At 40.2% G+C, this 14,302-nt stretch overlaps 1 protein-coding gene across 2 annotated transcripts in view; it reads right to left on the bottom strand.

Annotated features, from left to right (window-relative positions):
• LOC132299083 (BEACH domain-containing protein C2) overlaps positions 1-14,302 on the bottom strand; it is a 63,046-nt gene that overhangs the window by 30,356 nt on the left and 18,388 nt on the right. For both annotated transcript variants that reach the window (XM_059795532.1, XM_059795533.1), the window contains exons 8-10: positions 8,552-8,628; positions 7,728-7,809; positions 4,536-4,850 (exon numbers count right to left, since the gene is read on the bottom strand). In XM_059795532.1, coding sequence (XP_059651515.1) covers positions 4,536-4,850; positions 7,728-7,809; positions 8,552-8,628 — 474 coding nt within the window. The remainder of the gene's footprint in view (positions 1-4,535; positions 4,851-7,727; positions 7,810-8,551; positions 8,629-14,302) is intronic.

Here is a 14,302-nt window from a genome sequence, read left to right as displayed (position 1 = left end):
CGTCAAAAGACTCTGATTCTCCATCTTATCAATGTCAGCAATCTCAGAGAGAACCCGATTCTTTCTCCAGACTAAGTTACCAAACACCTCTTTGTTCCAGACTTTAAGATCATTCTTCAAAAAGAGCAACTTGCCTGCCAAAGTATGACTCGGAGTGCCAACCACTCCATACCCCGCCCACCAGGATCGAACTCGCTCCAAGAAACCTTCAGCCCGGAGCCACATATTCTCAAATCTAAATGGGGATCTTCTGCTACGCAGCCCGACACAGTCCAACAGCAACGAAACATGATCAGACAAAGGACGAGCCAAAATGGTCTGAACAACATCAGAAAACTTCACCTCCCAATCACTCGACACCAAAAATCTATCAAGACGAGAAAGTGTGGGAGGAGAACGACCACTGGACCAAGTGAAAGGCCCACCCACCAAAGGCAAATCAAGCAAGCAGCAAGCATCAATAAACTCTGAGAAAGCCTCCATATCAGCTGTCCATCTGCCCCCTGTCGATCTCTCAAAAGGGGAACGAACAACGTTGAAATCCCCCCCGATACACCAAGGCAACGACCATCGCCTACGAATCTCCCCCAGCTCCTTCAAAAACAAATGGCACTCATTATCCTCCGTAGGCCCATAAACTCCAGAAAAAACCCACCGAAAGCCATCCTCCACCATGGATAGAAGACAGGAAACCGAGAACCGCTCAGCCTGAGAATCCAGCAAAGAGATCCTACGGACATCCCACATAATCAGGATACCACTCGAAGAGCCAACCGCATCCAACGCACACCACTCCACGAATCTCCCACCCCACAAACTTCGAACAATCACATCCGTCATGGAAGCAATCTTTGTTTCTTGAAGACATACAAGATGACCACCCGCTTTCCAAATCACCGATTTCACCACTTTCCTTCTAGCCGGGTCATTAAGACCCCGGACATTCCATGAGAGAATTTGGAGCTTCATTGGGAAACAGTAGAATTAACCGTCTCACCCCTCCTCCCACTGGCTCTCTCCCTAGCCCCCCTCTTCCTCCTTTCATAAGTAACAACAGACGAGGGACTTGGAACCCCTCTCTCCTCACTCACCACTGGAGCACTCCCCCTATAATCCATTCTATCAGCAAACTGAGCATTAAGAACATCTAGGAATAGATTAGTCGCCTCCTCCATCCGACCCTCAAATGACACACCCAAAAGAGAACCTATCTCGACACCATTTTCTTTCATCCAATCATTCCCCGAATTAGCCAACCCTGCATCAAATCCCCTTCCTTCCGCAAAATTCTCTTCTGGTCTAACAACTGCCAAAGGTGTAAGCAAGTCAACATCGGACTCACATCCGTTCCACACAACCATTCCCGCATCCCCATGAATAGAGGAACACGACCCATCCTCCCCAAACTCAACAGAAGAATAGATGGAGAGCAACAAGAAAGAGGAGTTCCAAACACCTCCTCGGCCAAACGTTCATTCTATTCAGTGACAAGGCCCTTCGACACAAGATGAGTTCTCAATTCATTCAAGAGCACAGCAGCTGAAACATCATCAATCCGTATCTTCACATCCCGACCCCCACACACAGTAAATCCGTCACTGTTAACATCACACAACCGAGTAGAACCCACCTCAAAATCACCATCGTCACCATGTCTTTTCTCAAAACCAAGCACCGGCTCCTTCTCAAAAACCGGAGATAAACATTGTGACACAGAAGACACAACTCCCTTTTTCAGCACCAAACTCCTTCAAGACACCCCGTAAGGATGAAAAGTGGAAGAGGGAGAGAGAGAGAGAGAGTGATTAGGCGAAGCAAAGGACATACCCGATCCAGCGGCAAACTGCGAAGCCGGAATCCACTTCTGCTTTTCCTTTCGAGACCATTTTTTGCGCACAGGGGGAAAGATCACTTTCTTCTTCATACGGTGGCCCTGCACCTGCCCCTTAGCACGTCTACTTCTTCTAGAGCCTTCAGGAAACTCTCTGTTCAACTGAACTTCAATGATATCAATACCATCACTTAGAGGCCCAAACCGGTTGCCCAACACTGGCCCAGAAGAAACAATAGTAGAATCCGGTCCTTTCTTCAATTCACAACCTACAACAACGGATCCTTGTCCACCACATACAACATCCAAAGTTTGGGCCGCACTACCTCCATCCGGCCTAGCAGATGGCACTTTATCCCTCAGCCCAAAATTAGGCCCAGCCACCGACTTAACCCCAAATTCGGCCTTTCTTTTATTCGTAGCCCAAGACTTTGAAACAAAAGTGGATGCAGCTGTCATCCACTTTGAACGGCCAAGTCTTCTGCGCCAACCACATGTAAGGCCTTCATCACTCACCCTCCCACACGCTTGATTGATGTGAGAAACATCATGACGACGCTCCTTTCTCCACATCTGCATGAATGCCGGCCGGCCAAGACCGATGAGACCACCTCTTTATGCCTTTCCCGGGTTCTCTCTTGCCTTCGAACACCAGTTCCATCCGATAAGCCTTCTTTCCTTCTCAGAGAGAAAAACCTCCTAAAACAGTCCGAGTTTCGCTTCCATAAATCGTCCCTCCATTCCTCCAATCTCTGAAACTCAGCCAAACCTTTCTTCCCCAACGATTCCCACCTTAACTATTCTTTCTCCTTCAGCAGGTGCGAACCATCACCTCCTTCCAAGCTATCCGTTGTCGGAAAAAGCTCAGGAGGCTTCTCTTCCCACACCTTCACTTTGTAGCAGAGACGATCATCGTGGATGAAAACAAAAGGAGGACAAACCTTGCCGTCGGACACTGTAATGCAAACCCTTTCAGCGTCAATTGTTTCATCGGCATCCACCCAAATGAAACCACTGCATAGATCGCCGACCATAACAAACAGGGCATGACTCCAAAGATGGAGCGGGAGACCGTACAACGTCACAAACTTCAGACCCTTACCTTTCAATACCTCGGAACGCCCCACCCTAAAACACCAAGATTCCAATCGAAGTGTGGCCGTCCCCCAAACACGACGACCTTCTTTAAGCACACGAGAAGCCTCCTTTGGAGAAGGAAAACGAAAAGCAACAACGAATCCGGTAGAGGTGAGATAACAACCCCGGGAGAAACCTTCCAAGCACGAGAAGCCCAAGCCGCGATTTGAGCCCAATCACCCACATCCTTGTCGAACTTTCCTACCAAACACGATCGAAGGTCCTCTCTTCTTCTTTCCACCGAATCATTATCCAGAAAAAACGAATGCCCTCGATAAGTGTTTGCAGATCTAACAGATCCGCCTTGAAACAGACGGGGCAACCTCGCGACATCCACGAACGACCTCATCTGATTTAATTTTTTCACAATATTTTGTTTGCATTACTGGGTGTGAATGAGAGATAGGAAATGTTTACACAGCAAGAACACATATCATGGTTTCAACATTATATTATAAACAAGAACTCCATACAGGATTAATTAAAAGAATAAAAAGTTTTTCTTTTTTTAAGAAATAGAAATATTGAAGAAAGCACATGATGGATTTGCTTACAAAAAAGTAAAAAGATTTGGAGATAAAATACAATTGAAACAATTTCTTTGGCCATAGTCATGAGCAAGAAAAATCTACAACACAGCATTGAATTATACAGTGTACATGAGTTGGTGTCTAGATCATCGTGCAGATGAAATGACAGGCTACTGTCAGCGCCAATCATAATTTAGTCATATCTGGTTGTTTTATGGTACTAACAAGGATCGTGAAAAAATTATTTGAACACTATGACTAGCGGTCAAGATATCTACCTGATAAGGTCCATATAATGCCTTGTGCATAAAAAAGTGTCCTAAAACAGTCCAACACAAGTTGTTCCATTATGACAACTGGACACCACAGAAGTACAAGACTGACAAGTTAGAACAGTTTTCAAATTATATTCAAGTGTCAGTAGCAGTTGCCCTGCTTAAAACACATGGCCGTTAGTACCTTTATGGAATGGCTTTCACATTTTACACTTCTGTGTAAAGGAGAGTTGTAGTCATCAGGAATCATTTATGGAAAGGATATGAGCCCAAACATCCTCATAAAAAGTTGGGAGTTTTTACTTAATAAAGAAAACAGTATATGGTGTGTTACTGAATTGTGCCAGCAGATCTACGATCAAAAAAGTTTTTACGCCCCCCAAGGCAGCATTATACTTTTTTCTGGTGTCGTCCTCATTTAGCCTTCAATACAAGGTAAAATAAAAATCTTAGAGACAATCTAGATATGGCCTCGCCTCTGAAGAAGTTTCACAAGGAGCTCAGAAAAAAAAATGATGGATGTGCATTGTTCATAGTAACCAAAAAACGTAGACAAGCTAAAAAATGATACTTTTGAACTTAAAGAACAATTTGAAACTGAAACTGAAACAGAAACAGATATAACAGATGCACAACTATAATAGGAAGAACTCCTCAACCAAAAAAACTATAATAGGAAGAACTAGATAATTAACACTGTAAAATCATAGATGCAACCAGAAAGAGATTTTCATGCACAAACTCATATAACTGCAAACATACATCAAGAGGGAGTCCTCCAGAGTCGCTAGACGGTGACTTGTAATCCACTGCAGAATCTAAAGATTCCCCACCAATCGTGATTGAATTCGAGCGGGAACCTGCGGAAAGAGGAGAAGCAGAAGCAGCAACAGAACGTGAAGAACTATAAAGTTTGCTTTGTAGTCGTAAATGATCTTCAACAAGCATTAGAATCACAATTGCGTTCTCAACCAAAGCCACAGAGAGCTGAGCAGCATTCTCTGCTTCGGCCTTAGCATCTTTTGGTGACAAGCCCTCAGCTGCAACACCAGCAGCTGCTGCAGCAATAACTTGAGTCTGCTACAAAGAAAAGCTGGATGTAGACATTAATGTAGTCTTTTTTCAGCAAATAGCTTTTCAGCTTTATTTGAGAAGAAACAACTAAAGCAAAGGATGGTGGCCATCATTACTATTGCTGAGGACAATAAGAAACAAGTTGCAAGGAAACTAAAATAAAATACCAAATCAATGACTAAGAACATAAAAAGGACGTGGAGATAGCAACATATCAAATAATGTGCCTAAGAACATAAAAAGAAAACATAAGAATAAAATAAAAAAAACAAAGAAATAAATAAATAAAACAGAAGGAATGTTTAAGGTCACAAAAAGGTCAATTAGGAAATGAATTTTACATATATAAAAAATTGATGTAAACATTGCATTTTTTATATACGGACTTTGGTAAGAACATAGTAAGAAAAATAAGCTCTCTTAAGTTTTTAGCAAAATCTGAAAATATTAAACAGACAACTATTATAGTGTCCTCATCGTTGCCTGTGAGGCTCACTAGTATCCCCCAAGTTTTGGAGGTTGATGGTGTTTTAGTTTGTTGGGTCTAGAAACTTCAATTATTTTCTTTCTTTGGTGATCTCTTCCCGACCTCTATTCTGTTTTCCTGAATCTAATTACTGCCTGTCCTTAATTTATCAGTACCCTGTTGTTAACTACCATCTACTGTAAATGCTTAAGCTGTTGGAGAGGGTGTGCTTAAATAGTTAAATTCAACACGCCCCCTCATGTGTGACCTTTTTGGTCCAACACACGTTTCAATTTTAATTATCAGGGTGACGGTGGTGAGATTTGAACACATGACCTTGCCTGCTCTGATACCATGTACTCTGAAAGCTTAAGCTGTGGAGAGGGTGTAACTTAAATATTTAAATTCAACTTTCCTTATTTATTTGTAAGTTTATCATATATCCTGAGTGGTTGGAAGGGCAGGCACTAGAAAGGCCTGAAAGGAGTTTCTCAAGTGTATCATGTTGTAAGGAACAGGAGAGTTAGATTTTGGTGTGTTGATTGCAGCAACAACGGTACTCTGAAAAGGATATTTCCAGATCTGTGCTGGATTACACGGACAAGGAGACCTTATTGGATGATTATGACAGGGTGACACAAAACAGGAGGGGTGAACCGGGTAGCCCAGTGGGTTAGAGGCACTCCCCTGAGTCATGTGAGAGCCCAGGTTTGACTCACCCCCATCCTCCCCCTTCCTTGTCAGGAAAAAAAAAAGACAGGAAACAGGGTAATTAGGGACCTCTGGTTAAGGACACGCGGATCTCGAGTTGGAGATATAAGACTCCTTTGGGATGTTCTATAAACAACTGGGCTTGGAAGATTCCTTAAGATGGGTGACGCACTGGGGAAGGAAGTTCAAGGAGCAATCCATCTCCAGTGTATAAAGGATAGAGAGTACAACAACAACCACCACCAAGCCTTTTCCTAATTACTTGGGGTCGGCTACATGAATCTTATGTTTTCATTCCGCTTTAATTAAAATCATAACCTCCATCAATCCACACGCTATCATATCTTTCTTTACTAACTCTACTGACGTCAACTTTGGTCTTCCTCTTCCGCTAGTATTACCCTCAATGTGGACTATGTCACTTTTCCTAACGGGCACGCTTAAGGTTTTGTATAAAGGATAGGAAGTCTTCCCTGTAAATGCTATCCAACAAACCAAAGTTCTTCATAAGTGGACTTTTTCAGGGAGTGCTAAAAGAATGGTTATCGCCTACCTGTTATGCATGTAAACTGACTCACAAACCTATTCAACCCAGCCTGAGCACATTGAGTCATTTCGAATCCAATTCCAATGCTCACACAATGATTTGACCTGTATTTATATGTTTTCAAGTGGTGAACTTACAAAAATGCCCTTGACAATTTTTTTTAATTATATTGTAGTAGGCTCGATTATATTGTAAATATTATAATTATATTAGCATTAATTATTAAAGTTATTAATATTAAATATATAGAGTGTAATTTCTATGCATATGTTTTATATATGTTGTAAAACAAAAAATAATAACTTATAATATTCATAATATTGATTAATGTAATATACAATCCATGTACTATGTAATGCATCTATATCATATTTGTATAATTTGTACTTTTTTTAAACTTATTAGGATAATAATTTAATTATAACTTAAATTTATACATATAACAAATTCTACAGTGTTTATTTTTATAATCCATAACATGTAAAAATTTGAATAAGGTATACTTGTAACAATAAAGTTTATATGTAGAGTATATATTTACTTTTCATTAACTATATATTTACTTAAAATTTTATATGTTTATGAAAATATATATATATATATATATATATATATATATATATATATCTAAACAAATTTATAAACTTAAATATTCCAAAAATACATGTATTTATATATGTACAAATGTACAAAAATAAAAATAATTTTTTTTTTTTTTTTTTTAAACAGGGATCGAAAAACCCCAGGTCAGGGCCTTGATGACATTTCAAAATCGGAAAAGCCAGGCTTGACATAAGAGCTTTGGACTGTGCTAGCCCGACCAGCTCTGCATCCCTACTCCCACTACCGGGTGGCAAAGAACTATTGGGATCTTCTCTATACTCCCATCTATCTTTGGTTTTCACCAACACAAGCCTAAGCGGCGCTATTATTCCTTTGGGGGTATTTTGGAGGAAGCAAAACAGGAATTCTTTTCAAGGGTAAAACTGCCTATTGTTGACTTGTATGTAATGTTGAATTATATCATGTACACTCAAGTTTTGTATATAATGTGCCTGCAGCTTATCAGTGATCTACTTCCATTTATTATAAAACAAAGAAAAAATATATTTATAACAGAAGAAAACTTTTTTCGGCTTTAAAGAAACAGGTTTACCTGAAGTTGTAGTTCTCTGGCAGCAAAGTCAAGCAAGCCACCCAACAGCCTTCGTTTAAAAATAGGCAGCGATTCCTCACGTCTACAAAACATCAAGAAGAATGAACAGCTAAAATAATGAGATATCCGAATACAAGGTGCTGAAAACAAGTATCCCTAGAGACTCTTATGATGATAGTAAATGCGACTAGATTTATTGTCAAAGTTCACCACCCTGATGAACCAACTATAGCAAGGAAGCACAGCACCAGATTAAACCCAAAAGGACAAAATAATCCCCAAAAATATGCTCCAATTGTGCATTGACCACATTTCTTATCAGTACATACCGCAACAATAAGCAGAGATCCTTTACAATATCGTTCAGGCATTGGTACAATTGGGTATCAACCACATACATATTTTCACTTATCAGTAAGTAGCATGCCACCGACAGTAACAAACACTCAGAAATAACAATATAATTCACTCTGTAATTTAGGCAATTAATAGGGAAGTCCTATAGGTAGGCTGAAAATATCAACGAAATCTAAAGTAAGGATATTTTGTACAACCTCAAAAATTAAATTTACTTGGGACACCAATTCCATGACATATGGAAGAAGAATTGAGGAAATGATATTTAAACTAAAACTAAGGAACCAGTTTGTTTATGATGAAGAAAGTGGACAATCTAAATACAATTGCCACGTGGTGGATCAGAGCCTTTACAGTGATGACTCAAAAGACAATATAGAACATCAACACAAGATATAGTGACCAAAATCATGAATCTTAGTCTATTGAACCCAATAATGAATTGTCTGAGTGATATACAGAAGTACCTTATTCGCTGGTCCCCTGTGCTAGATCCACCAACCATAGAAAGCCATTCTGCACAATGGATCGTAGCTTCAATGTCCTGTCCAAGGGAAGTAATAAACAAGCATTAATAAATGACACTAATAAACTTGATTTGAGGAAGATAGAACATCCCAATCAGCACCAGATAAACATAAATCAATAAGAATGAAGTATGTTCAAGTCCAAACAATAAAAGAAAACAACTAAAAAAACCTCATATAATTTCAAAAGCTATCACCTATACCTTTGGTTGATTACCTAATAAAGGAAAACAAAGATTTAAATACGAAAAAGAGAGATCCATACAATGATCTAACGATCTAAAACAGCTAAAGAAAAACCAGGGGTATACTAAAATTGTTATAGAATTAACCCAATGCAGAACCATTTATATATATCATGTGCACATGGTCACCCCAGCCCACCCCACCTAAAACCCACTTCCAACTTCCTTTGCCAGGTGATAATCCATTCCTTTTGTTGCATGACTTACGGTAGCAGTAGCATAGCATAGAAAGTATGTGTAATATCAAAATGTGTAGCAGCATACTTTAGAAAGTAGAATATTAGCTGCTGGAATCAAAAAGATCTAAAACATCAAGTTCAGGTCAAATTTATCAAGAAGGTTGATATAAAGAGTAACACAGAATTTTTCCTTTATTCATTTATTTATTTGGGATAGCTAAACAATATGAGACTGCAGTCATTTCACATTGACTCTATTCACATTTACTTTGGATTAGCCAACTGAAGGTAACCAGTGCAACAACAATTATTTGACACAACCTCAACCACGGATATCTACCACAGAGCACAACTGTGTCTTTCATTTGCTCATTCCCAACAAATAAGAGAAGAATACTAATAAGTGAGAAACTACCCCGCTCAAAAAAGAGATGGCAGATGCCCTCCCGAACCCTATTTAGATATGTCGCCAATTTAAGATCAAAAGGTTCTGCGATGGCACGTGTTCCAGTAGTCTCTCCCCAACCAGGATATTTAGTCAATTCCATTCTTGCCATGATAGGCTCCATCGTAATTGATACGGTATCATTTTATTAAAACTTACCCAGTAGGCCTTATAGGCAATTCAAGTTGTCAGGTGGTGATATGTGTTAGAACACTTACATGTATATATGTATTTATGCCGGGGTCCTATTGTAATTAGATATAGGGTTTGTGGCCATTATGTAAATAGGCCTTTCTTGTATTGTATAAATACCCTCTTATGTTTTTAGGGTGAATATAGTGAAGTACAGAGGGCTACGCCTCTAATTAACATTCTGCTCTCCCTCTCTATCTCTCTATCTCTATCTCTATCATACTCACAATTTCACATGGTATCAGAGCCATACGAAACGATGGGAAACTAAGATTGTGGTTGTGATTGCATCTTTGTGTTCTTGAACAAATCGAAATCGAGATCGAGGTTGAATTTGTTCTTCACCGAAGCTCTGGTCCATTGTTCTCAGATCTGTCAAAACATAGGTTCCATCATTGCGAACCATCTATACTCGGTAGTTAGGACACTTCTTGTGTTGGGTAGCCGTCGCCGCTGCCGCTGCAAGGGCTAGGGTGTGTACTAGCCTCGATCCTCCATTGTGAACTTCAGTTGCTGGAGTTTATCGCCGGTACCAGATTTCTGGTTCTCGTCGGCGGTGATCGCGGAGAAGAAGAGACGTGTTTGGTTGCAAGTGTAAAGCTATCCCCGACCCAATTTGGCGCCGACCTGGGTCTGTTCTACTCCGGATCTTCTTCTTCTGTTCCCGATTCAGTTCTCTTCTGTTCTTCTCGGTACAGATTTGGCATCAGTGTGACAACTTGGGACAGATAAGTTTTTTTTTTTTTTTTCCAGTTTACATACTCATTTACTTTGTTCCAGCAGTTTTTTTTTTGGCATTAAATCCATGTCGGAAGATTCACCTGTTGGCTCTGGGTCTACTGGAATTAAATCTTCTGCAACACATGTTGACAATGTCGAGCTGCAAATTACACCGATGAAATTAAGTAACTCGAATTACTTACTATGGGCCCAAGCAGTGAAGATCTCTTTAGGTGCCCGACGAAAGCTGAAGTATGTTACAGACGATCCTCCATCTAAACCATCAGCAACATACGATGATTGGGAAACTGATAACTATATGGTTATGTCCTTGTTGTGGAATAGTATGGAAACTTCCATTGCATCCGCCTTTATGTTTGTCAACACTACAAAGGGAATATGGGATGCCGTTAAAGAAACCTACTCTATGGACACGAATGTTTCTCGCATATATTCATTGTATGAGAAGATATTCCATTCTCGTCAATCTGATCCCTCTGGTCAAGGCATCGGTGAGTATTACAGTACCTTCAAAAGCTTGTTAGATGAGTTGAATCAGTACCATCCCTTGACTACTGATCCTGAGATTCTCAAGCGACAACATGAGGAATTTTCTGTTTCCATTTTTCTTGCTGGTCTGCACCCCAGCCTTCAAAATATTCGGGATCAAATCCTTGCTGGTGATGGAGGACTCCCATCATTGGGTAACATTTATGCCCGCTTACTTCGGGTTTCAGAACAATCACATGTGACACCCACTGTGAAAGAAAATTCAGCTATGATGATTCCTTCTATCTTTCCACAATCCTCTAGAGGTCATGATACTCCTAGTGGCAACAGAGGGTATGGTGGAAATTCGAGTAGTTCTCATGGCGGTAGTGGCCGTGATAGAGGTCGCAGTTGCCGTGATCGTGGACGTACTGATACTCGCTTCTGCAGCCACTGTCGGGGTACTAACCATTCTGTTGAGAATTTTTGGGCTCTTCATGGGAAACCAGCATGGGCAAATCAAACAGTGTCTTCCTCTAACCTTGCTCTTGGTCAGACTTCTATATTACCATCACCCGCATCTACTATTAACAGCGTGACACTATCACTATCACGAGCTGAGTTCAATGCCTTGGTCAACCGGACACATCCCAATTCTAATGATGTGGTTAATTTTGCGCAATCAGGTAATATTGCATGCTTGTCCGATTTACAGACTTCAACATCCCCTTGGGTTATCGACTCTGGGACTTCTACCCATCTCACAGGTGATGCCTCTCTATTTTCTAATTTTCAGAAGTCTAGTTCCTCATCTTTTGTTACTCTGGCTGATGGTAGAACATGTTCCATTATTGGCCAGGGGACAATTAAACTAACCCCATCCATTTCTTTATCCTCTGTGCAATTAGTACCAAATTTTCCCTTTAATTTATTATATGTAAGTCAATTGATTCAAGCACTCAATTGTTTTGTCACATTTTATCCTTCATTTTGTGTCTTTCAAGACCTCAACACGAAGAAGACGATTGGTGGGGGCACTAACAGAAATGGCCATACTATTTGGATTGCAAACCTTCCGTTATTGCTTTACATTCCCAGATGTCTATATACAAGTGGCATTGTCAGTTAGGTCATCCCTCGTTGCGGTATTTGAAGTCTGCTTTACCTTTCCTTGAGTCGGTGTCTACTTTAAATTGTGAGTCTTGTCAGCTGGGTAAGCACCATAGAGTGCCTTTCCCTCCTCGTATTGTTAATCATCTATCTTCTTTATTTGAATTAGTGCATACGGACATTTGGGGTCCTGCTTGTAACACTAGTCACTCAGGTTTTTCTTATTTTGTTACCTTTGTTGATGATTTTTCAAGGATGACTTGGTTGTTTTTAATGAAAGACCGTTTTGAGCATTTTCCATATTTCAAATATTTTTAAAAGAAATTGAGGTCCAATTTGGTTGTGTTATACGCACTTTACAATCTGATAATGCCATGGAATATGTCAAAGGTGCTATTTCTAGTTTTTGCGACTCTCGTGGGATTTTGCACCAAGCTTCTTGTTCTTATACTCCTCAACAAAATGGCGTAGCCGAATGGAAAAATAGGCATTTAATTGAAATAGCTCGGACATTGATGATACATATGCATCTTCCAAAAGCATTTTGGGGCGATGCTATTTTAACTGCTTGTTATTTAATTAATCGTATGCCATCTTCCGTTCTTAATTGGAAATGTCCTTATTCCTTTGTTTTTCCTACTCGGCCGTTATTTGCATTGCCGCCTCGTGTTTTTAGGTGTGTGTGTTTTGCCCACATATTACGTCCCGACGCTGATAAATTGTCTCCTCGTGTCTTAAGTGTGCCTTTATTGGGTACTCTCGAACTCAAAAAGGTTATAAATGTTGGGATCCAAGCACTCGTCGTACTTTTGTGTGCATGGACGTTACCTTTTTTGAGGATACTCCATATTTTTCTTCACATGATTCGTCTTTAGATACCGAGCTGCTACTTCCGTTGCCTATTGTGTCACATTCATTACCCTGTGACCCACCACAACCACCTCAAGTGCCACCGCCACTTAAAGTGTATAGTCCACCTCAAGTGCCACCGCCACTTAAAGTGTATAGTCGTCGATCACAAGCAGCACCAGCACCCCCCCCCCCCCCCCCCCCCCACACCAATTGTCTACTTCCATTGAGGCTTCTCCTACTGCTGATGATTTTCCTATTGCGTTACGTAAAGGTATTCGCTCGTGTCACTGCACACCCCATATCTAACTTTGTTTCCTATAACAATGTAGTGCCCTCATTTTCTTGTTTTTTATCCACGTTATCTACTACTACTGTTCCGAAGACTATGCAGGATGCTCTGTCTGATACAGATTGGCGCAAAGCCATGATAGATGAAATGGATGCTCTTCATCATAATGGAACTTGGGATCTTGTTCCCTTACCTCCCGGTTCCAAAACGGTTGGTTGTAAGTGGGTCTACACTATCAAATATCTCCATGATGGGTCTGTTGAGAGATTGAAGGCTCGGCTTGTTGCAAAGGGATACACCCAAACCTATGGTATTGATTATGATGAGACTTTTTCCCCTGTTGCGAAGATTTCTTCTATCTGAATCCTTATTTCCATTGCCACCAATTGTAATTGGCCGTTGTTCCAATTAGATGTGAAAAATGCATTCTTACATGGTGACTTACATGAAGAGGTTTACATAGAGCAACCACCTGGATTTGTTGCTCAGGGGGAGTCTCGTTATGCTGTATGTCGTCTTTAAAAGGCCCTGTATGGATTGAAACAATCTCCAAGGGCTTGGTTTGGAAAATTCTCCGAGGCGGCACTTTCCTTTGGCCTTAACAGATGCCAGACAGATCATTCGATATTTCACCAGCATACTAAAACTAGCTTTATATTTCTTGTGGTATATGTAGATGATATTGTTATAACAGGTGATAATTCTGACGGCGTTGCAACATTAAAATTGTTCTTGCAGAATCGGTTTCACACGAAGGATCTAGGCAAACTCAAATATTTCTTGGCTATTGAGGTTGCTAAATCCAAGGAAGGTATAAGTCTATCTCAAAGGAAATATGCGTTGGACTTGTTAAAAGAAACAGGTATGTTAAGTAGTCGCCCTGTTGATGCTCCTATGGACCCAAATATAAAATTATTACCTGATGAGGGTGATTTATTTGACGACCATGGCAGATATTGACGTCTAGTTGGGAAATTAATTTATCTCACTATCACCCGACCTGACATTCCATATGCAATTAGTGTTGTAAGTCAATTCATGAGTGCTCCTAGAGTACCACATTAGAATGTTGTTCTTCGAATTATTCGATATCTCAAGCAAGCTCCGGGTTTTGGATTACTATATAAATCTAAAGGTCATCTCAATGTGACAGGTTTCACAAATGCTGAC

This window comes from Cornus florida, unplaced genomic scaffold (assembly GCF_030987335.1).
Source record: "Cornus florida cultivar Cherokee Brave unplaced genomic scaffold, ASM3098733v1 CherokeeBrave_3.0.0_Hap2_Chr03, whole genome shotgun sequence".
In the NCBI taxonomy this organism is placed as follows: Eukaryota; Viridiplantae; Streptophyta; class Magnoliopsida; order Cornales; family Cornaceae; genus Cornus; species Cornus florida.
Note: the sequence above shows the minus strand (reverse complement) of the source record. Positions and strands in the feature narration are given on the sequence as shown.